Raw genomic sequence first — 25,410 nt, 5'->3', positions numbered from 1 at the left:
CTGTCTCTTCATCTGCAATTTCCTCTCAGCCAGTAAGGCAAAATGCTTCTCTCCCAGCACATATGAGCAGTTTCATGTTTCCTCACTTTCCTTATTTCAAGGATTGAAAGGCATCCATTCAGCTCTTCTAGATCAAGTGACTGACACTGTCCACAAGTGTCTCCTAAACAGCAGTGACAGATCTTCCTGTGACAGAGACAAAAGAGAAGGAAACTAGAATGCTATTAGCAATCAGTAGTTGTGAATATTAGAGACCTCAAAAGAACTGAGGAAAATCTTACCAGCTAGGGAGGGCTGTTAGTGTGATTTGCAATATAAGCAATCAGGTTGAATATAGATTGTTTTTAAAACCAAGACATTCTTTATCACTGCAATCATCATCAAGTAACAGGAACTGGGAAAGAAAACCTAGCAGTTCACTTCTGTGACTGCATCTCAGCAATTTGTATGTAAGTATATTCCTGTCTGTCAGGGCTGGTCATCCCTTGAAAATCATTGCTTGTAGCAGGGTAACTGGAGTGTCAAATTCTTAGATGATTCAGTGTCTGCCCTGAACGTTTCCTTTCAGAGGTAGTGACCCTGATCCTGGAGGTGGCTTTCAACACTTAGGTTTAAACTCTGTTGAACTTCACCCAGTCATGAACTGCTTACTTTCAGCTTTCCCACACACAGCAGTTAATAGGTTGGCACTGAAAATAAACACCCTCATATCTGTGTGGGTATTTCAGCACTTGGCATCTCAGCTGGCCTCTCAGGCCACTCTAGAGCTGACCTAATGCTTTTCATGAAGGGACATTGCCAGCATATATCTGTCTCCTTTTTTGGTAGTCTACAGGCTGACTTCAGACATGAAGCACAGCAGTTTTAGGGAATTGGCCTGATGTGATATTTTCCCTGATACTTCTTGTTTCCACGATCTTCAGGGTCCAAGAAAGCTGACAACAGTGATTGAGATTATAACCAAAGACTTATTATGTTGCCAACTGTTGTCCTTCATTGGCTTTCTGAAGATCACAGGTGCTGGATCCTGAACAGTCTGGGCTCTGGACTAGTTGTTGTGATTTGTTGCTGCAAAATTGGGCTTCAGAATATAAAATAGATTATGCTCACAATTTCATTTTTCTGATGTATTTAGAGTAGCAATTCCTCGGCATTTCCACAGAGGACTCTGGTATCAGGTCCATATGTATCCTTTCTGATAGGCAGAGAGTTTTGGTACACACACATCTGTGTTTAGTGAACTTTCCGTACAACTAATGAGCTATAGGAATCTTCATACCTGTGCAATAAAAAAATAAAATTGCAGCTTCTCTCTAAGGGCTGCTTGCATTCAACAGCACACAAAGCTGGTGGAAAATAGCAAAAATTTCTAATTTGTACAGTGAATTTGTTTCTGAGAGTGCCAGCAGAGGACCAACAGAAAGAACGTGTCATTTAGGTGTCACATAAATTCCTACAGGAGTTACACATGTTTCATAGGTCTGGTGATAGATCTCTATATAGGGAGGAATTACTAACCATCTATAGATGTCCTGCTAAGGAAAGATTTGGAATTCAAAAGGAGCAGAAATGTTTGTCTGTTATGTAGGTTACTGGAGTAAGGGAATGCAAAGATTCAGATCAATAGGAAGGGTTTTAATGACTGCTTTTCATTAAACGCAGTGGAACTGGTAAAACTTGTTCTATTTAAGTTAGCATGAAGAATTATACAGAGGTAGCAATGATTTATGAGGTTGCCACTCTCAAATTATCAGCACTGGGTGTGTGCCACTAAATATGGTCTACAGATATGTCACCTCAAGCCGTGATTGTATTGCATCTCTCAAGTTAAGTATCTTGATTCACAAGAGTGATTGCAAGAAACATTGAAGAACCTTGACAGAAGGTATATTTTCCCCTGAGACAGCACATGGTCCAGGCTCATGAGAGCGTTGGGTTGTTAAAAATGCCACTACTCTTTCGGGATCTTAAAAGACATCACACATTCCTGTAAGTTCTTGAAGATCTTGCAGATCTGGATAAACTCAACCATTGCAAGGGTTTTCTGCTTACTTGGCTTCTCTTTGTAATTTCAATTGCTTGTTTCACCACCTAGAAAGCTGGACCTTTGAACAGCTCCTCTGGTCACCCTGGAAATGACGGTGCTTCAGCAGTGGTCAGTGACTGATCTGTGGGGAAGCATGGGAGAGACCACCTGGGACCCAGTTATTCTGGGCAAATGGGACTGCCTGTATTTGCATGTGTGGATATGCCCTTTGTTCAGTAGCACTATCACTGAAGCTCCACCAGTTGCTTTTCAACAGATAGGTGATAGTATCCCAGTTATCCATGGAGCTGCTCAGTCTCTTCATGAAAATACAGTAGCTTCTGGGGGCAAGATGAATTGTTTTCATCATTCCTTCCAGTTGCTGGCTTAAAAGTTTGTCTGACAAGAGGGAATTATTCTTATGGAGGGCTCCAGCATCCTGCCTTAGGACAACCCTCTCCCTTTGCTGCTGGGGTGATTAATGAATCCGTCTCCTTTTTGGTGCAGATCAGGACTGTAGACTGCTGATCATGGAACTTCCTACATCTTTCTGTCCTAACACCATCATCCTCACGGGGTAGGGTTGGAGTTGGATCCATGTCATTTGCTGTGAGCAGTCCCCCATGAGCAGGCAATACAGAGGTGACATGGATCTCTGTGACCTGTGTGTCTGGTATCCTGCACGGGCACCAGTGGCGCAAGCACACTCATCATTTAGATCAGGAACTACAGCCTGCTCCTCCGGGCTTCTCTAGGTCATGGCTGACTGGTTATCACCCTGGGGGAACCCAGGCACATTTGCATCCCTGTGTGGCCTGTGCAAAAGTGGCAGCAGTGTGAAGGAGATGACTGAATATCTCTGCAATATATTTCCTGAGCTTCAAAACCACAGCTTAGCCACTCTTCAGAGAGAACAGCAGTGCAGATCACCTAATGGATACAAATGAATGAATGTCTCGTGACAGCTAGCCTTTGAGTGAATTTATTATTGAATTACACTCTGGCTTTTTAAGAACAAGCTGAGCTGACAAGCTCTCTCACCAGTGCAGAAGAAAAAGAAAGACAATGATAAATTACCCTGACGGATAAAGGCAAAGACCTCGTCTCTTCCCAAATACCACCAATTATATATTATTCGTGTTTGGGAAGGAAAAATAATCATTGCCCATATTGAAATGAGTGTTTATGATGATAGAGCAAGTAGCTAAATTAAATTCTGAATGTGCAGAATGTCTTTTCATATCATTTTGATGAATAGATAACAAGTACTCGTCTGCTACTTGGTCATTCTTGTATTGATTTTGAAACCACTTACTCTTGCTGTTTGCTTTGTTGTTTTTAAGCCATTCTTAGTTGTCCATCACCATAAGGAGTAGCACAAGATGCAGTGGTGTCAAGTAGTTGACTATAAAGTAGGACACCTGATATATTTGTTCTCTTTTGAGGGACAGTGTCAGAAAATGGCAAGAGCAGGCTAAAGTACTGATCCACAGAGTCTCTTATGCTAAGTGTTGGCATAGGTTAAAGTGCCTCAGAAAACCATGTGTAGAAATGGCGCTTTTGTAAAGAAAATTTGAAAAGAAGTCAGTCAGTTTTGAAGTGTGTTTTATACCCCTCCTTTTTTGAGACAGATTGGGTATATCTACTTGCTGCCAGTAGTATCAACCTGTTCTGATTACTTGGGCAGCTAGAAATAACCATCTGAGTTACATGGAACATCAGAGAGCAGCATCTGGTATCAACTGCAAGAGTAGTCCCTGATTCCCCTCAGGTCAGTAGTCTACATACAAAAAGTTAGTTTGTTTTGATGGTTTAAAAATCTGATCAGAATTAACTCTGCACATTTTTTCCCACTACTGAGTGACAAGGTATCTGTAAACATGTCACTCAACCTTCCTGTGTCCCCTTTGTGTGCCAGGCAGTACAATATACCTTACTGATCCAGGTGGAGAGGGTTACACGACACAGTTACAAGCTCAGAGAGACAGGTATGCTATAAATGCCTGTGTGCACTGTTTTACTGTGAATAAAGAAATAAATGGGGTTTATTGTCAGAGAGTTGAACTGCACTGATACCAAGCCCCATCAAAACCAAAACTGTGAGTACTGATCATGGCCAAAGAAGAGCTAAGAAAATAGGGGAGGGGATTGAAGTGTTTTTTCAGAATGTGTTGGTAGTCCATCTGGTCAGTCCTAAGTTATTTCGAAGAATATTGCTGTGGTTTTTTATTGTCTTTGAGGGAGTTTGCCCAGAGAAGCTGTGGCTGCCCTATCCCTGGAAGTGTTCAAGGCCAGGTTGGATGGGGCTCTGAGCAACCCGGTCTAGTGGAAGGTGTCCCTGCCCATGGTAGGGGGGTTGGAACTGGATGGTCTTTCATGTCCCTTCCAACCCAAACCATTCTATGATTCTGTGAATGTTCAAAGCATCTTCTCTTTTCACACATTTTGTCCCATTCATGGAGGGCTGTGGGTTCACTCCAGCAGATCTTTCTGAGGTTCTTCCCAAGAAAACAAAGGTGCTCTCTCTTTTCTGTATTTTTCCATCAAGAAAAGTGTACCTTTGATACAGTAACATAAGAAACACTTCTTTAGTTGAAGACAAAGTTAGAGGTCAAAAAACCCAAACTTATCAGGTGTGGCTTTTTCCTGATGATTTCTGCTGAGCTGGCTTAGTCCAGCCCATGGCTGTGGCCCAGCTCCTGGCAGATGCAGTTCCCTTCGGCAGGAGGAAATTCTCTGGGTTGGATGCACCCACTGAACACAGACACCCAGGAGCGATGCAAGAGCTTAGGGAGCACAGCCATTCCATGAATTAGGACAGCTTGGAATGCTGCATCTGTTTAAAACTGTGTCATAGAGATTAGACAGCATCCAGTGTTCCAAGGGTGAGCATTCGTGGCACAGCATGGAAACAAGGTCATATTTTTCCATATTTTAAACCAAGCTAACACAGCAAGTCTTCAAACCCTCTTCTTCCCAGTTTTATTGTCTTCCAAAGGCATCATTTTTCTTTTGATGCTTTCTGCTTAAATGAACTCCTTATTAGGTACAAGTCATAGCTTTTTGAAATACAGAATAACAAGGAATTTTAAAAAACTTACTGGTTTTTATTTTGGTAATTAATCCCTTCAAGAGGGATTAAGAGCAAAGCATACTTCTAAAGTTTACCTTTCCTATGTGCAGGGTGCTTTTTTTTTCGCAATGTTTGCCCTTGTCTTTTGATTTTGAGTTTAGCATAACATCATTCCCATATAGTTAATTAATGCAATATATGCAGCTGCTTATGTCAACTTTGTGGAATTTGTACCTGCGGGACTTCATGAAAGCAAAGCTCCTGTCCATACTTATGTTCTTTTCCATAACACAGATAGTGTAACCATGATGTAATTATATTCCTCTTTCGTAACTGGCAGTAAAAGGAATTTGGTTGGACTCAATGATCTTCGAGGTCTTTTCCAACCTTAATGATTCCGTAATTCTGTAAATTCTGTGTGCAGTCATTAGAGAAACTGGGGTGCAGCTTTTAAAAAAGTATCTTAAAAACATTAGATGTTTATGACCAAGCAAAAAGGAAGGAGTAGGATCTTCCTAGTGTGATTTGGGCATGGTGCCGGGGTCCAGTGAGGCAGCTGATAGAAATGCTACACCATCCTGGAATTAAAGGGTGGTACCTGTGTCCCAAGGAACTCTTGGAGTGTGCAGAAAACAAATCTCAAGCCTTCAAGACTCGCAAGCATGAAAAAAACCTCCTAATGAGCTACGTACTTCCCAGATTACAGAGGTACTGATGTGCACTTTAGGATTTAGGAGTCTAAACTATGGTGTGGGTGTTGATGCATCCTCTTGGATCTGCACGTAGATATTTGATTAATATTTATTCAATACTTACGGTGCTTTCCTCTGAAAAAAAAGCGCCACCTTATCAGGAAGAGTCTGTCCTTTGAGTATGACATTTATTTGCTAAATTGGTTGAAACCTCCTATATAAAAAAGCAGTTTTATAATCCCAAACATAAAATCTTATCTATTTTATTGGACATTTTTTCCCTAGCTCCTCTGGATCATTACAAATCTATCAGACAGCTTATATGTAGTTAAAGAACTTTCCCTATGATCATCAAAAGAAAGATCATTTTATAATTAACCTGGAAATAATGTATTTTTCCTTCTCTTCTACTCAGTTTTGTTTTCGTGGTGCCTCAGATTCAATGAAAGGAAGTGCTTTTATTCCTGTTCTTCTGCAGAGCTGAATATGTGGCCAGAGCTTACAAAATAAATACCAGATGTAAAATACTGTAATAATACAGAACTGCTAAGTTCTGCAGACATTTTTAGTGAAGACTTGACATGAGTACATTATTCATCTCTGAATGTTATTGCAGCATAAAGTCTTTACTTCTCACAGAACTAATGGCTATAAAATGACTTCTGGAAAATCATGAAATAAGCGTAATTTAGTATTAGGTGGAAAAATTATCTTGCACCTTATGTACTACTGGACACTTGACTTGGATTGTACAGACCTAAAAAAATATGAGTATGATTCTGTTTCTTTGATCCCTTATGCAAAGCAAGAGAGTGTTTCTTTGGTTGTACTGGAGAAAGGGAGAAAGTCATCAACTCCTAAAGCATTAGTCAATCACATTGTGAGTAAAAGGATTCTTCACTGAAACTTTGCAGTAAAGCACAGCCCAACTTTATTATGTGTTGCATTTCCTATAAAACTCTGTTCTAAAATACTTTCATTTAAACAGTTGGAGCCAGTTTTACAATTTCACAGATGTCATCAGCATCTTTTCCTCTGCTGAGTAGCCTTCCCATATCCCTTTACTCTCCTACCTTACCATTATAGCTCAACTGAGAAATCTTGGGATGCTAAAATAGTGAGTCAATGAGGCATAGAGACACAAGGTGCTTTGGATGGCAGGAGTGGCATCTCTTTCCAACAGTGGCCAGATTGCTTGGCAGATCAGAGAGGAAGATTGTGCTGTCATAAAGAGAAAGGACACGCATCAAGAAGGTGAATAACGTTCAATTCCTGGGAGAAGTTTTCAAAGCAATAAGGGCCTGAGTCTTTCAGGAATGGAGCCAATAGGGAATTCTTGTGACAGCAATGATCATGGGTTTTCTAGAAGTGATAGGTGGTCCTCAAAAGAAACTACATCTTGTTACTAAGCTGTCATGCAATAAAGATACCTCCTTTTCCTTTTGGAGGAGCTACAACCAGCAGTCACTAATAGTGCTGAAAAAAGGTGATGCCCAAGAAGATGTTCGAGAACCATCAGTTTATAAGTCTTCACAGAGCAGAATGGTGTCAGGTACATGCAGTACATGCAGTGTCAGGAAGCCTGAGAAACTGAACAGCAGTTGGTCACAAAACGAAGTCCTTGCATGTATACTAAAAATACCAGATGAAGAAGGCCCACTGTTTTGATACTGTCAAGTTAGACCAGATCTAAAGAGGCAGCAAGAATAAAATCTGCATCTAGAGATGTTAATATAAATTTTGATTAATAAGCACTTTCTTTTTTGACTTCAAATACCAACTTCATTAGCCACATTTGTAAAAGTGTCTGAGCATTTATGTGGCTTTTTCCCCTGTCCTTCTTCAGACAATTTAAGTAATGGGTTTTCACTGGAGCTTTTCATTCACTTGGCTTTACTGTGTCTTTCATGGAATATCTAAATACTGTAGAAGGCTTCTTGCAAAAGGTTAACAGCTAAGGACCATGCCCACATAATCAGCATCTCCTGATCCTTCAGAGGTGGGAGCTTATAAGTACCTTCACTAAGTAGGTTAAACAAATGGGGCAGGTGCAGTTTCTTGCTGCAGACAACTTAGAATTGACTTTCTTTTACTGATTCTGTTCAGAGCTCTTAAAAACTTTCCTCTTCATGACCCATTCTCCTTCTCCAGGGTCCCTGTTCCATCAGCTGCTCACAAAGCAGAATGAGAGGATCTGTTGCAAGCCATGTCTGTCAGTGCCACTTAGCAGGTCCCTGTTTGGGATATGGTCAAATGTTAGTGCATTTAGTCCCTTTGCCACATTGACACTGGCGTTGTGGTGCCTCCCTTAGCGCCAGGGAATTATTATTATTATTTAGAATCATAGAATTATACTATTATTATTATTATTATTTAGAATCACAGAATATTTTGGGGTGAAAGGGACCTTTAAAGGCCATCTAGCCCCTGCCTTGAGTAGGGACATCTTCGACTCTGTCGGGTTGCTCAAAGCCCTGTCCAACTTGGCCTGGAATGTTTCCAGGAATGGAGCAGCCATGACCTCTCCACACAGCCTGTGCCAGTGTTTTACCATCCTTATCATAAACTGCTGCTTCCTTAAATCTAGTGTGAATCTCCCCTCTTTCAGTTCAGAACCATTATTCCATGTCCTATTGCACTGGGCCCTGCTAAATCCAGGAGGATTGTATCCCAGCTGCCCAACATATGCCAAACCCTTTCACAAACTCACTTTTGCTATCCATGATAGTGTGGCTGTCTTTCTGGATGGCTGCTCTTCAATTTTCATTTCCTATATAAGGCTGCCTTTTTTCTTTTTAACGAGGAGACCTTCAGAAGGATCATTTGCATTCTTTTTCCTAACCTTAATTCCTTAATTCAGATGGCAGCTAAGAACAGTACATAGGTTTTGACTTTAAGCTTTTCTTACAACTAAACTGCACTAAAAAAACCAGATGGATTGACTCAGTTCAAGGAAAGACTGTCAGGAGGTTTTTCTCCACAGCTAAGAGGCAAGTGGGCAGGGCTGTTTTTACAGACCACTTTTGAGGGAAATACTGCCACAAGCAATGAACTTGAATGTCTCTGTGTCCTGATCTTTCCTCTTCTTCTTTTGTCCTTCAGCTGCCAGCTCAGGCATTTTCTCTGTGGCTGTGTGTTTGATCATGATGCCCTTAGCTTTTACCTGGCATTCTACCAAGTGTTCTATATATCCTGGTACTAGACTGCCCTGAGGTTGTTTAACATTAGACAGGCACATTCAACCCAAAATGGACGAGGTACATTTTGTTTTATCCTCTTACTGTCCGCAAAAAGACCACAGCCAAAGCTAAAGCCAAGAGATTGTAGCAAATGGCTGTACTTCTAGGCACTTAGCCTGAGCATATCACAAATGAGTGCCATGTGAATGTAAAAATCCCTCTGCAAGGGATTATCAGATTACTACAATTATTCTTCTTATGTCTCTGTAAGGAGAGGATTGTTATTTTGCAGGTAGAGTAAAAAGACATAAACAGACCAGCTCACATGACTGCTGTCATACAGAAAGGCTGTAGCAGAGGAAGAAATAGAACTGAGATCATCTAATTTCATTAATAGCATTCTTTCCAATGAAATGTAACTTTCTAGATTTTTGTACTATGGAGCTCTGTTGAAGTTTTATCCCGAGCAGAAGCATGAATCATATATATATATATATATGTATTCTTATATATACCAATAAAATGTGAAAGTGGTAATTTCAAAGAGATTTATAATGTCAAATTAAAATATTTATTATTAATAACTTGGCTGAGGATGGCTAAGCAGTCATGATAACCATTTTTGCACATCTAAAACCTTTAGATGAGGATGTCCAATGAGTTATGTTGGAAGTATTTTGAGGAGTAACAGAAATTAATTGGAGTGAGATTTTCCATGACACCTATCCTCAGTCAAGGAAAGAATATACATTTCTTGCAGAAAAAGTGGGATTTGGGATGTATGGAATTTCTTTCTTACAGTGAAAAATGCTTAGGAGAAATAGTATTTTTCCCTTATTTCCAAATGCCAAGCACAGTGTCACCAACTATGGTGACAGAAAACATCTGTGAGTGAAGTGCATTGGAAGGATCAATGTCTAAGTTGTGAGGCACTGGATCAGAGTTAGTACTAAAGACAAATCTTTAATGTGCTTCTATAAAGTGAAATGCCTTTTGTGGAATTTTCTGGCTTCTGTTCTAAGGATGGTTTTGTCTGCTAGAATTTTGTTGACAGCCTGTCAAACTTTATTTATCTGTGAGCAATAGGAACGTAAAGGCATCAGTGCACCCCTATCTGTTGTGCCACTATGTCCCAGATCTTACCAGAAAGACTTAATTTAATTTTCTTGAGACTAAAGGATGACTTCACAAAGCAACAGTGTAAAATCGTCTGATGCACCATCTGGCATTGTAGATAGCATTTTGACAATGATTTGGTCTTTCAGGCAAGTTTTTATGGACAAGTTGAAAAAAAAAAAAAGTCTAATTAAAGAAGAGGAGAAATGGAGACTGCTTTTCCTTGTAAAAGAGGAATCCATACAGACTTACGTAAGAGTAGTGAAGGAAACAAAACAAAACAAATGAAAACAAGCCAAAAATCAGAGGTAATAGGTGGAATCTATTAATAATTCAATGGAAAAATGAGGTTCAGGCTATGAGAAATCGAATTTTGCTCAGCTGCGGAAAACACTCTGAACTAGCAGGCCTGGACTGATGGAATAAATCTCTTCTATTAACATGAGAGATAATTTTATGTAAATGTATTTGGAGACCTTCTAGCAGAGCTGAGCATCTTAGCAGTACCACTTAACATCTTTGTAGGGTAATTGCATTTAGACCAAGGTCAACTGAAGGAAATAGCTGACTAAATTAGCATTAACCAGGTTCCTGGGGGGCTTGGGGCCTTGTAGACACTCGATCTTGACTCCAGAAAGGACGTGTTGACACTAGAGAAGCCAGCTGCTTCCAATGTGCTGTGTGTGAACTATTTTATTCAAGTGGGGCAAATTTTATCACCCAGGAAAGGAGAAGATTTGAGTCTCATCAGGGACAGTCTGGCTTGAGTTTTCCTCCAGTTTCCATCCCTACCTCTTTTAAAGGGATTCAGATCCATGCATCTTGCTCCAGCTTCTTTTTATTGCTGTGGTTTGGGAATGATGTCCCCTTAGTGGTAACATCTTTCCTTATAACATGGAAATAAAGCAATGGTTATAGTCCTCGGGAGGATGGGGGATGCAGCTGGGCTTGCTGACAAGCTGCTTCTCTGAGAAGAGACAGCCTCCGAGTCCATGAGCACGTAGGTGTGCTAGCAGAGTTGGATGAGTGCTGGGGAGCATTGGCCAGGATGGGAACTGAGTCTCTTTCCAAAGGTGGGGCATCAAAGCTGCATTTCCACAGCTTCCAAGGTGAGAGGAAGTTCTTTGTTTGCCCACGTTGTGCTGGTGCTTGTTGTAGAAATAGTGTCAGTGATATATAATAGAGCAGTTGCCTGTGGGTATAAAGCACATCCACCATTTACTGAGCTGAGGGTCTGGGCCAATGTGCTTGCAGTCTTACTTTGAACTTTAAAACTGCTTGGACATGTGTTGTGTGTAGGGCAGCTGGAGAGACACCTGCAACGTGTATTTTTTCCTTTACTTGCTTAGAACTCTTGGAAGAAAAAAAAAAAGAACAGGTGGAAGCGTTCTTCTTGGGTTCACAGAAATGTATGGTCTTGTTCCTATTATTTGAAAACATTTGTAGTCGCAGTGTTTACTTGAATATGCGATACAGAACACCGATTCCTTCGCACTCAGGTCTTAGTATTCATGAAACAGTTTGCAGTGATTCCTTGTCTTCCACAAAACGTGCAGCCCATTTTATGAAAAGCTGAGAGAAGGCAGTTTCAAACCCTTTCTCTGGTCTCTCTGAAGGATGGAAAAGAAGATGGGCAGAGTGGAGCAGATCATTAAAAAATCTGGGAAGAGAAGGCCTAGGCTGTGCTCTTGGCTCAGAGATGTGCTCAGACACATTCACTTTATGCAAAAATTGCACTGCAGATGGTGACGTGTTGACTTCGTTGGGGTGATTCCAAGCATTGACATTTTTCCAAGCATTGACATTTTTCCAAGCATATTCCATGGCATCATGATCCTTTCAAGTTATGCTCTACCTGTGTTTTAGAGAGTGATGTGCATAGTACTGTACTGGATTATTATTTTTCTTTTTTTGTATATGGAAAGCTGAGTTAGAGCCCTTAACGGGAGAAGCAGTACCAGTATTAAGGATATTATTACCCCCATTAGCCCTATCCCTGAAAATGTTCAAGGCCAAGTGAATGGGGCTCTGAGTAAACCAGTCTAGTGGAAGGTGTCCCTGCCCAGGGCAGGCAGATTGGAACTAGATGATCTTTAATGTCCCTTCCAACCCAAACCATTCTAGGATTGTAGGATTATTAGCTACAAACTTAGTCCAAGTCTTTTCCTACATGACTCCTAAGAACTCCATGATGATACATCAGAGAAAACTCAGTGACATAAAAATCATTTCCAGTATCTAATTTTCCTGTGACCTATTCCAAAATTATATATGAATCTAGTCACATCTTAGATTGCAGACACATTTTGGCATCGCTGTGGTGATTTTTGATAATATTGGAGCTCTCCATTTAGATCAGCAGGAATTTTGTTTAAGACTTCCTGGCAAGTGGTCTGTTTGCTGTACTGGGTAAGGTAAAAATTGTGCAGCCTCTATTAAATAGAAATTATGCTTTATCTCCTTGCATTATACAATCTCAGATTTTTAGGTGGAGTGTAAGAAAATAACTGGCTCTTTCCCTAATGATCTGTGTTTATGAAATCATCTTTACAAATGTTGCAGAAATTATCCTTTGCCTCAGTGAACCAGCAAAGCACCATTGCTCCGTTGAAGTGCAGCTGGGATGATTTACTCTAGCTGAGATCTGGTTCTGCACCTGGAGAAACATTGGCTTTCAATCTCTGCTCTCCAGCAGGACAGCAGTTAGGAAAATTATTCATTGGGTCACGTTAGCACACTGACACCACAATTTGCTGTTGCTGCTCAGAAAAATAGTTACCTTCAGCCAAAAATTGGGTTCAGACACTCTTGCAGACATGTGATGTTTTGTCTTTATGGGAAGCTCCTAAGGTAGCAATGTAGTAATGACTTAGAAGTCTGGAAACAGACTTTGGAATAAGAACCAAGAAAATTTGTCTTTGGCTTTACTGCAGGTTTTCTGACTGACCTTGGACAACTGAAGATCATTCTATGTTTTATTACCTCTCTCTGTAAAATACTGATCTGGCTGTATTAATCAGTGTTTGTAAAGATCCTTGAAATCCTTAGATAAAAGAGCATATTACAGAGCACAGACTAGTTGAAATAGATGTAGCCTATAAAATGGTGCAATCTACCAAACTTGGGAAGAAAAAGAGGGGAAGAAAAAGCTCGTCCTATTAGTGTGCTCAGCTCCCCAGGCAGATTGCAAGGAAGCTTTCTGAACCTGGCAAATTATCTGTCATGGTTTTCCCAAAGGGGAAAGAAATGAGCTGCCAAGCCTTGGTCAGGGTCTTCTGTGGCTTTTGTGCCTTAAATGTGTCTGTGCACTGCATGGTAATTTTCTGTTCTCTTTGATTTTAAAATGCACCTTGCTTTTAATTGGGGCGATACTGTTAAGACACTACTGGCTATTAAGAAAAGATTCTTCAACCCAGAGGGTGATTGGGCACTGGAACAGGCTTCTGAGGGAGTGTCATGGCACCAAGCCTGCCAGAGTTGCAGAAGTGTTTGGACAACACTTTCAGGAACATGGTGTGATTTTGGAGCTGTTCTGTGCAGGGCCAGGAGCTGGGCTCAATGATCCGTGTGAGTCCCTTCCAACTCAGGAGATTCTATGATTCTGTAAAATTCCAATGTGATGTTGTGAATTCTACAGAAGTTTATACTTAATGAAGTATATGCTGCAGCAGTTGCTTTTATGTAGTAGGGTAATCATAAATCTCACTTTGAGTATCAAAAGTTTTTACACAACACCTGAGAAAGCCTTCAAGGGCAGCATCCCACCATCAAAACACATGGCATGGCTCCAGCTTTACAGGATATAAAGGTATTGGCTTTCAAATACATAGGAATTCCCAGCCACATGAACAGAGGAAAAAACTGCACTTGTCAAACAGACTTACTATTTCTTACCATTTTTCTTCTTTGCAGACATGCATGTGTGATTCGAGGCCAGGTGATGACAGCAGATGGGACCCCTCTGGTTGGAGTGAACATCAGCTTTGTCAACAATCCTCTGTTTGGATACACAATCAGTAGACAAGATGGCAGGTAGGATGTCTGTATTTACAGTGTTCAAGAAGCAGTAACAGCATTATTGCCATGACTACTAAAGAGAAACTCCTTCCAGGAGCATGTTTATTACTGATGCCTTTTTGAAGATGTTGATGCATTATTGTTGGTTGTTATGGGGCTACATCTGGCTGGTGACCAGTCACCAGTGCTGTTCCTCACTGTTCAATTCCAGGGCCAGTCTTGTTCACTGTATTTATCAGCAACCTGGATGCAGGAGTTGAATGCACCATTAGCAAGTTTGCTGATGGTACCAAACTGGGAGGTGCTGTTGACTCTCCTAAGGGACAAGAGGGATCTAGATAGATCGGAGCATTGGGCTATGATGAATGAGATGAAATCTAAAAAGTCAAAATGCTGGATTTTCTGCAACTGGAACAGAGTAATACCAGGCACAAGTATAAACTGGTAGAGGAGTGGCTGGAGAACAGCCCTGCAGACAGGGATCTGGGGCTGCTGGCCAGCAGCAGCTGAACAGAAGCTGTTAGAGCAGTGTGTCTTGGCAGCCAAGAGGGCAAACCCCATCCTGGGGTGTGTCAAACACAGCATGACGAGCCAGTCAAAAAGGTGGTTGTCCTGCTGTATCCAGTGTTGGTGCAGCCTCACCCAGAACACCGTGTGCAGTTCTGGGCCCCACAATTTACGAAAGATCTTCAGGTCCCTTAATGTGTCCAGAGGAGGGCAAGAAATTGGTGACAGGACTGGAAGGAATATCCTGTGAGGGGTGTCTGAGGACTCTTGAGTTTCTCCAGTTTGGAGAAAAGGAGACTTGAGGGGTGACTTCATTTCTTCATACAGCTTCCTGAGGAGGGGGTGTGGAGAGAGAAGTGCTGAGTTCATCTCCCTGGTATCCACTGACAGGACTCATGGGAATGGTTCAAAACTGCACCAGGGGAGGTTTAGACTGGACATGAAGAAACATTTCTTAACTGAGAGGGTGCTTAAATACTGCAACAGCCTTCCAGTTAAGGAACTTTTCCTGTCCAACAATCCAGAAGCCATGCTAGCAGTTACACTTACACCACCTGAGCTGGGACCAAGGCCCCGTCGCAGCTACACCCCACACTCACACAGTCACACCAGGGATCCTTACCCACTCAACCCCAGGTTTCCCATAGCAGAGTCCCAGATGTCCAGATCCCTAAAACAATTTAATCTTGGTGCAATAACTAAATAACAAAATAACAGCCCGAGCTGGTGCCTCTGAGACGGGGCCCCGGACAAAGGAAACCCTGGGCTTTTACCCCCTGACAGTCTACATGGGAAGGCCTGGAGTTATCGGCTCCTGTCATGTCTCCATGTGGTCACTCGGCAGTTCCCTGCCTCTTGCCTCAGGATTTGGCTTGGCCTCCTGCCCCCCTCCAGAGCTCAACCTGCAGCTCACACTGCACATGCACACCAAGCTACCTGCACCAAATGTAAGCTCAGCATTCCTAGAGAGGTTTGATGCCCCAAACCTGTCAGTGTTTAAGAGGCATTTGAACAATGCCCTTAATAACGTGGTTTGATTTGATCAGCCCTGAACTGGTAAGGCAGCTGGACTTGATGATCCTTTTACTTCCCTAACAGATGAATAGCCTTTTCTATTCTGTCCTATTCTATTCTATTCTATTCTATTCTATTCTATTCTTATTATTTATTAAGTTTGTGATATCACCTAGAATCTTTAGCCAGCAATTTGGCAATGCATTGCCCATGCGTATTAAAAAAAAAGATGACTCCTGCTCCCAGCAGCTCTATTCTTGCTAATTCATGTTGAAATGATTAGGAAGAAGTCATTAAGATTACTGTTGTGTTAGAGGCAAAATCTGAGCAATCATGCTCAACCAAAACAAAAGCATTGCAAATTGGGAATGTCTTTCATCTTATCTTTTGTTTGTCAGTGCTAATTGTCTCCCTTTCTTTTAAGAACAGAAATGCAACATAAGGGTTTCCAGCTGCATATGCTCTATGTATTGACTGCTAACCACTAGCACTTGGGAGAGGATTTACGCATTTTATCACCTCTCCAATCCACAACTTTCATTTGAGTTGGCCAGAGAAACATATAGAATTGTAATGAAAAAGAGGAACATGTGCTAGCAACGTGTGCTTGATGCTGTCCTGTTCACACTCAAGGGTGTTTGCACCTACTGTAACACTGATGGGGACTGGGAGGGCTTCCAAGTGATGCTCCAACTCTTTAATGACATGACAATAAAATGAGAGATGATAAAGAGGCATTCCAGGAAATGGACCCCACTGGAGCTGGTGTCTTATTGCCAGTAGCTTAGACATTACTGCAAAAAGGAAAAAAATTGAACATTTGTGCTTGAGAGTATCTCTGTCAACCTTATTGAACCTGCTTTGTGGGAAAGTGGGATCCAAACCACACTCTCATGATCAGCTTGCTGTGTATGGACTAGCACAAAATCTGTGTCCCACAGAACACATAAATATGACTAAAAGATTCCTGGATGACAGTGCCTGTCATAACTTTTTTTTCTGTCTGTTTCCTTGTATATATACAACACCCAACTACTGTGTGTAATCTTTCATTTAGATTACAAGTACTTTGAGGAAAGAAACCATCTCTTTGCTCTGCAGTCGTGCTGTACCTAGCACAGAGGGGCTTTAGTGTAAACTGGACCTCTAGCCAGCAAACCCATAAGCTAAGGGGACAGAGCATGGAGGTGACTGCTGCTATCCAAGCTCCAAACCTTTGTAATGTTCAAGCAGCTATTTCCTCCTAGTTCTTGGGTGGTGAAAGGCAGACCCCCCTTGCTATAAATCTACTTCTACTGGCAGTTCAAGCTAGGGATGCTCCATCCATGCTGTGTCCTTCCCAAGGTCCAACTGAGCAGGGAACACAGGGCAGAAAGCAATGCACCCATGGCATCAGTATGCTCCACCAGGCTTCATTGGACTCCTGGTTCCTTGGAGTGGCTGCCAGCCTCCAGAAGCTAAATTAGTTTCAAGGAGCTGAGGGCTGCAGTTTGCTGACTCAGCCCCCAGCAGATACCAGCTCCAAGTGATAAAAATGACAGAGATCAGCTGTCTCAGAGCAAGGAATCTGTGTCCGAGTGGGATTCATCCTAAAGCTGTGATTTCTGTCAGCAGCTGGTGGGGGTCAGTGTAACCCCAGACTGTGTGGTATCAGCTCTTCTGATTTCACTTTCTTCACCTTCCTCTCAACTCAGTCTGCTTCTACAGAAGTCTGATGCACAAACAACATCAAACAAATTGTCCAGTTGCAGTAGTAAGCCTCCAGAATAATGACTATACCTTCCAACTTGGCTAAGGGATACATGCAGGTATTTTCTCAAATGAACAGGCAATAGGCCCATCAGTGCATCTGTATACTCTGTAAGTCCTCTATGGACAAAAACTACTTGTCCATAAATGGACAAGTTACACAACACCAAAATCCATAGAACCACGGAATGGTTTGGGTTGGAAGTGACCTTAAAGATCTTCTAGTTCTGTGAGCAGGGATACCTCCCACTAGACCAGGTTGCTCAAAGTCCCATGAAATCTGTCCTTGAGTCCAGTGACTTACTCAGTGGTCTGTAAATTATCTTGAGCTATTTAAGACCATTCAAGCTAAAATTTGTCAGGGCAGCAAATGTTGTCAGACATCCCTAATTCCTAATCCCAGCCTCACTGCTGATTTAGAGGTTACCATTACATGCACCTCTTGACCGTCCCAGGCCAGCGAACCAAGCCTGTGAAAGGGAGTTAACATTTACTTTCCTTCCTTACTGATTGTTACAGTATTTATTTAATACTATTTGTAGAGCAGTTTCAAAATCATGTAAAGGATTCATGCTATTCCTGTTTCTATTACCTTTTTATGGGTTTGAGTAATTTTCTTTAATAGAGCATGACATCTCATCAGCTTTTGTACAGTACAGTTTTCATGTGATTGAGTCAACTCTGTTTATAGAAATTGATGCTCTTAGGCAAGAAGTGCATTCTGACCTACAGTAGCAGGTTGCATGCATTCCCAGTCCAGAGCAGTGCACAGTCACACAGGGTCATCTCTCCCATCTTCAGTGTCATTCTGGTTTGGAGAATAAATGGGAGCACACATGCAAGCAGTTACCTTGTTCCAGGGGTCATGAGATAACTGCATAAAACTCAGCGGGTTTATTATTTGGCATATTCACCATAGAAATATCTATTCTTCAAAATGTGCACTGAGTTGCCTTAAATTGATTTAGCAAATCAGTTTACTGATAGCACTGAAATAACTGGGGTTTTAAAGTAAGGGAATTTCAAGATAAAATTGCATCAGTTTAGCTACATTGGCTCCTAAGCTGATTTTGTTGCTCCAGGTTTGGGGGTTTGGGGGTTTCTTTTTGGCATGATCAAGTTTCCAAATGAGTAAGTAAAATTTCAGTTTTAGAATTACAGTGAACTAAATTCTTCACCCCTGTAAAGGGGCTGCACTTTATTCCAGGTCTCTCCTATTATATTGCTGAAATACAGCCTGAAATAGTGAAACCAAGGTCCTCTTTAAGACGCATTACTTAGACTGATGTGTTCTTAGCCTAATTACTGCAACAGAGACTTTGTTTATATAACAAGGCATGAATATAAAATGGCAGCTCTCAAACTACTCTGTTGTATGCATTTCTCTGTAAAGCAGAGTTAACAGACAGTTCAAAGTATCAGTACTGGATTATAAACCACATTTTTAAATAAAGTTTTAAATTTGATTAACGTGGTAGCTTAGAGAGACTGCAAGCCCTCAGTATCCCTGGGTTGTAGGAACAGTGTTAATAAAACAGCAAGAAAGTCTCCAGACTTTTTCCATGTCACAGTCAGCAGCTTTGGCATGGTTTTCTCAGAAATACCAAATACTTGAACTTCCAGAGAAAAGAGATGAGAAAGGGTTACACTTTCCTGTGGGGTTTTTATTTTTTGAGCCTGCTTTGGATGAATAGATAATTTCATTCTTTGGCTTGTCTCTCCAGAGCCTTTAAAGAAAAACAACAGTATGACTATATAGCAAGTATGATTTTTACAGAGTGATAAAAAATACATCAGAGATCAGCAGCAAAACCAGAAATAAAATTATCTCATTCCTTCAATCCCAAGACAGTTTTCCTTTTGTTAAATTTAATTTCACTGAGGGAAACTGGGAGGAAGGTGTTTTCAGTTTGGGTTTTTCTGTTTGATTTTGGGTTTACCTTTGGTTCAGTTCATCAAGGTAACTTGAAAGCTGCACCCTGGGCCTCTGGGAAAGCCAGCTCATGAGCAACACCACTTGCTAAAAAATACTGCATGGTTCTGTCTTCACAGCTGCTGGAGCCTGATGTGGAGATGGTGCTTTCCCTTCTGCATCCTGTTTTGGGGATGCAGGAGAGGCCAGGATGTTTACCCCCAGCAGATTCCCATCCCTGATCCAGACTCAGTGAAGCCAAAGGGATGAGATGGAGGTTTGCAAATAAAACCTCTTCCAACTTGCCTAAAAACTTGTTGAGCATCATTTGTAATGTTTATTTCTTTCCTCCTGGTGGCCCATTCAGTGCCCAGATCCATGCAGAGTAAGCCTCTCCCTCCCAGCTGAAGGACTTGCCAAATGCTAATTGACTGTTAAAAACATTCACATCAGAGTACAAACGTTGTGCAGCTTTGCTGGCAGGGACCAGCAAGTTACTCCTCAGGCTGCTGCAGACCAAGCTCCATAGGTCTGGGAACATGATGCCCCAACTCGAGTGGTAGAATAAACATGGCTTTGGCTTTTTGAAGTGCTTTCTGCTTCCTGCCATGGACTCAATTCAACATTCTTTAACGAATAACCACCTTTTCATAATTATATTTGCTAAATGGCACTTCAGTACATCAGCCATGAAATAAAAAAGGCTCCCCCAAAAAATTGCTTGACAAAGGCTTTTTTTTTAGGAATAGTTCATACGCATTGTTGCTCCTCTGTGATTTTTCCACCCAATCTGAAAGCCTCACAATTAATTTTAAAAAATACTTTTAAATACCTTTTTTCACCTTCTTTCTTACCATGTATTTACAAGGTGCATCAGCTTTGGCTTCAGGCAGAGAGTTTCAGATCCCAGTTCTCTTGCAGAGAAGCACTTAAACTCACAGCTCTTTAAGCACATGAGCAGCTCTGCTGAAACCAGTGAGCCTGATCATGTGCATAAACTCTGAGTAAGAGTGTCATACAGCAGCACCAAGCATGAAAGTGAGAAGCAGGGATGAGAAAACTTTCTGTGCCTGAAGCACATGTTTGGCATTGCAGCCAAAGAGATAGTGAGAAAAACACAAAGGAGCAAAAAGTCTTCAATTTCTTTTGAAATCCCTTCCTTTCTTACTTAACACCTGTTTTTTGGGTCTATACATAGTAGATATATCCCATGGTACTTGATAAAATCTCCATCTGTGACAAGACGTGAAGTTTAAATACAAAAGTAAGAAAAACACCAGAACCTTATCCCAACATCTTTACATCCAGAGGAGGAATATTTTCCTTATCAAGGTAACATTTTTTCACACAGCTCTGGAAGGCTGTCTGTTATCCAACACTAACACATGCAGAAAAGCCACTTGGCTGGAGGTAGCTTAGGGTGAAGTCAGAGACCACAGGCAGTGATTCATCTGCCCTGCTCTAAATGCTTAAGAGTCAAAAAAGATGATGTGCTTGTGTGCTGTGGCACGCAGACAGCCTGCACTGTATGTATTTCTACTAGACTAAGCTCAGTCCCTGACTGGGCTCTCCATGTTCCCTGGGTTGCATTAGGCATTAGTCAGGTTAGCAGAGATGCCAAGACAATTCATATGGGGATGTGTCAGAGAAACCGCTTTCCAAGTAGTTTATTTCATCGTGTGAATTGATCCAATCTGTGCATTTGTTTGGATAATAAATACTTTTTAAAAAAAAGGAAATTTAGTATGTATGGCCAAAATATGTTGGTGCTAGAAAAGCACCAACAAAGATAAACATGTTTCAAAAAAGGGATGTGTGCAATTTCAATATACATGAGGACATGCAAAGAAGCTGAGCTTGGACTCCTGCCTCCAACACTTGCTGTTACTCAGGTAAAGCCTATTTGGGCTGCAGATTTTAGGTTCATAAAATGAGACTGATGATATTTCTTGAAGTTATTTTTCTGAGGTCCTTGCTAGGGAGTTGTTACCAACAGATGGGGTAGTGTGTGCACTAATTTTGTATTCCATCTCTTAAAACAGCTTTGATCTTGTTACCATTGGTGGAATCTCCATTATCCTGCACTTTGAGCGGGCTCCCTTCATCACCCAGGAGCACACGCTGTGGTTGCCGTGGGATCGCTTCTTTGTGATGGAAACCATAGTCATGAGGCACGAAGAGAATGAGATCCCAAGCTGTGACCTCAGTAACTTCGCCCGGCCCAACCCTGTGGTCTCCCCATCTCCTCTGACAGCTTTTGCAACTTCCTGCTCAGAGAAAGGTCCTATTGTTCCTGAGATCCAGGTATGAACCATCATAGCTGAGGGACAATAACTCATAGAATCATATAATGGTTTGAGTTGGAAGGGACCTTAAAGTTCAGTACCAACCCCCCCTGCCATAGGCAGGGACACCTTCCATTAGACCGGGTTGATCAGAGCCCCATCCAACCTGACATTGAATTGGGATTGGGGCATCCACAATTCCTCTGGGCAACCTCTGCCAGTGCCTGATCACCCCCATCTCCTTTCTGTGCTTCTTTTGACAGCTTTGAGCAACAGAAGTGCAACTGTTCCCCTGCTTTCCTAACAAGAAGCATTCCCCATTTGTTACACTATTTTTCAGACATTTGCTAGGAGCACTCACTCCCAGGCACTCACTTTACCAGATTTCTTTTCCCTTATCCCTGAGGGATGGAGGCAAAGCACTTGTGACTGACAGCACATGAGCTGGGACCCTGGTGTTACACACAAGCCCTTGGTCAGCCCTTTGGCATTCAACATGCCCAGCACCAGGCTGGTGCACTTCCTCTGCTCTAACGCCTGTCTTCTGTTCAGGAGAAAATTCCACCCACTGGGCGCTACAAACCTTGGTGGTGGAGTGATGGAGTGAACTTTCTCTACACAGCTGCTGAGACATGCAGTCAGCCAGCAGATGGCTGAGAAGGGGCCAGCCTGCAGAACACCTCAGTTTTATTGCATTTCATGACATTTGGAATAGAGGAGCAGAGCAAGAGGATTACCTTTAGTTTCTTATCCCCATTACCCTTTTTTTTGAGGAAGTGTGAGTCAGATAAAGAAGCTTAACAATCTGCTGTGGCTTCAGAGTATTTTGTCAAATGGAAAGTTCTGTTTTAAACTGAATAATCCAAAGAACCAAATTATCAATTTTCCTTAAAAATACTCATTCTGTTGAAACAGAGGGATGTAACAGCATTCAACCGTTACTGTCCGGGACATGCTGTTCCCTGGATTTTAGATGCCAGCATTCATCATGTCCTGAGTATTGCTTTTAGTGACAATAATCTGCCAAGGTGGAAATAATAACAAGTATAGAGACAAATTGTGTGCTTCCGGCATGACTCCACTGAGGTTGGGGTACCATTAATGAGGAAAGAAGTAACTTTGTACCTTCTAATTTTAATAAACCAGGTGCTAAACCCTACAACAAATAAAGCTAGTGGTCTCTTTACCTTTCCCTCTGGACCAAGTCTTACGATCCTTTCTCACACTAATTTCCAATTACAGTCACCATGTGTCCCGGCATAATTACTAATTAAGTCCCATATCTTGTAAAGTCCATCATGTTATAAATGCTTGGTTCAGAATCTTGGTTTCCACATCTTTTTATTAAACCAACAAACACCATGAAAGGTGATGGGCAGTGCTGCCTGTGAAAGAAGCAAATATCTGAATATCTGTGCAAGTAGCACAACTATGATCATAACCTCAGTCATTATTTGGTATCACAAACACCTTTCACTAGACCAGGCTGCTCAGAACCCTATCCAGCCTGACTTTGAATGGTTCCAGGGATGGGGCATCTGCCATTTCTCTGGGCAACCTGTGTCAGCGTTTTACCACCCTAATCACAGATAGGTAGTGCCATTTGAAATGTCCTGATGATATCCTGCTTAGCCTCCAACTGCCAATCCAGAATGATCCCCCTATCAGTGTCCTGCATTATATCTTCTGAATCCTTGTGAACAGCAGATCACTTGGACATCCCAAATCACACTAGACACCTGTAGTTACAGAATCTAGTACCTAAGAAGGATTCATTTTGAGATTATGACGCCTAAATAAGAGGTTCACATGCAGTTGTCTGGATGTGTGCCAAGTGTCCAAGCTCCCATTAAAGCTGACTGGAATCTAATCAGTACCATCAGTGGAGCCTACACATCACTTACTTTGACCCCCCTGAAGCTTTCTGGTTCTCACTGATGGTATCAGTTAGATTCCACTGACTAAAATTGATGTTTATGTGCCTACCTCACATGAGCACATTTATAAGTTGACATCTGGATTTAGATCCCTTAAACAGGAATTGAATCCCACTCTTGAGTTTACAAGGCAACGCCAACCTTCTATAAGAGTCTGTCTGTATCTGCTGTTAGCTGTAGGAAGACCTAAAAGAGCAGTTCAGAGGATACACCCAGCTTAGGTTTCTAAGTTGAGATAAGATGAACCCCATACACAATGAAGACAGTTCTTTTCCTGTGTGCCATATGTTTGAGCTAAAACCTGTAAATCAATATTCCACCTCAAATATTGATAGCTGAAGGTTAACAGAGTTTGTGGTGCAGGAGTTTACAAGAGAATCTGATTTGTGGCAGAGTCCTGACTGTACTTCAGTTCAGAAATGGACTATGAAATGGACTACTAGAAAATGAAAATTTCTATACTGGATGTACATACAATAAAAAAATAACCTAGCTGTCACTTCCTGCAGCTGCATTTTGTAATACACAGTTCTCAGTAGGGAAATGTTAAATATAAAAGGTGTGAGCACATAGCTGGGAGGAGGTGACAAGCAGATAGCAGGGCTGGGAGAGAGATTTTGACAAGTGGGTAGATAAGAACCTCATGAGCTCCAACAAATAAATGCAGTGCTCTCTACCTGGATGCGTTCAAAAAACCCGGTAGTGCATTTTTAGTATATGATTCAGGTGCCTATAGACAGATTTGGGGCCATTCAGAATGCCCTGTAGTGTCCCTTCAGGCATCCAGCTTCAGAAAGGTCAGCTTCAGATGTCAGAAAGGTCCATGTCAGAGTTGTCATGCCTTTGCAGAAGTTTTGAATACCACAGAACATCTCAAAAGCACTAGATGTCTATGTTAAGGCCCCTGAATCAGACTCTAAATGGTTTTCCTTCTTAAAATTCCCTCTGAGCATCTTACAAGAAAAAAAGACATTGACTGTTCCTTGCCTGTCTGCTGGCAGAGTGAAGAGTAGCTGTAAGAGACATGTGTAACCCAGCACACAGAAACAAGATTTCCTACCTTGTCTCATGCAAAAAGTAGAAAAATTGCTACTAGGACAAGAACAGATCAACACCACAGAGCCAAGGGAACATGGCAGTGAAAATTGCTACACTGTGTAAATCCCCAGTAAGCCCTTCTGCCTGCCCAGCCTCATGGCTGGACCTCTTAAAAAGAGCCCATAATATTGGTTAGTCTGGGATAAACTCTAAAGGTCTTTCACAAGGTCTGCGGTCACAGTATATGAATGTGTCTGGGCCAAACAGTAATTATCAAATAAAAATAAGGGCACAATTCAGCTCTTGTTACTTTTAGCACATTTAGATTATTTTAAAGCTTGTCTTCCCCCTTTTGTCCCACTGATACCCTGCTGATTTATACACCCCCCCTAGCAGTGCTGTGTTTTGTTGCTAGTTTTTCTCCACTTACAAACTACAAATATATTTTGAATTTGAGTTACTATTTGAACCCTCTCTTCAAGCAGACATCTTTAAACACAGCCCCTTGTGCTGCTCAGTGCCTTGGCAGGATTCGGCTGACCTTTTCTTTGGAATGGTAGACAGCAGCAATAGATCATGAGAGAGAGAAATAATTACTTTTGACAGGGATCTGAGACAGACTTTCCAAATAGTATCTCCATGACAATTATTTTTGCCTGCATTTATCCTAATGGGGTTACATACAAAGACAGATTTGATACAAGGGACCACCTTTACTGCAGTTTGGCTCAGCTCTCTCTGGTTGAGCCTAGTCCCCATCCAGCTTGTTGCTGATCTCATAAAATATATTTTTTAAATCCTGGGTTTTCCCAGTTCTGTCATATTTCAGCCTCCTAAGAACTGAGCTATGTAAATTAAGAAGACT

At 41.6% G+C, this 25,410-nt stretch overlaps 1 protein-coding gene across 3 annotated transcripts in view; it reads left to right on the top strand.

Annotated features, from left to right (window-relative positions):
* TENM4 (teneurin transmembrane protein 4) overlaps positions 1-25,410 on the top strand; it is a gene marked incomplete at both ends in the record, with an annotated part of 341,202 nt that overhangs the window by 248,010 nt on the left and 67,782 nt on the right. For all 3 annotated transcript variants that reach the window (XM_082278669.1, XM_082278668.1, XM_082278667.1), the window contains 2 exons: positions 13,999-14,118; positions 21,328-21,589. In XM_082278669.1, the coding sequence (XP_082134795.1) occupies positions 13,999-14,118; positions 21,328-21,589 (382 nt within the window). The remainder of the gene's footprint in view (positions 1-13,998; positions 14,119-21,327; positions 21,590-25,410) is intronic.

This window comes from Coloeus monedula (assembly GCF_965178545.1).
Source record: "Coloeus monedula genome assembly, chromosome: 3".
NCBI classification, from domain to species: Eukaryota; Metazoa; Chordata; class Aves; order Passeriformes; family Corvidae; genus Coloeus; species Coloeus monedula.
The sequence above is the reverse complement of the archived record's forward strand: the minus strand, read 5'-3'. Positions and strand labels throughout refer to the sequence as shown.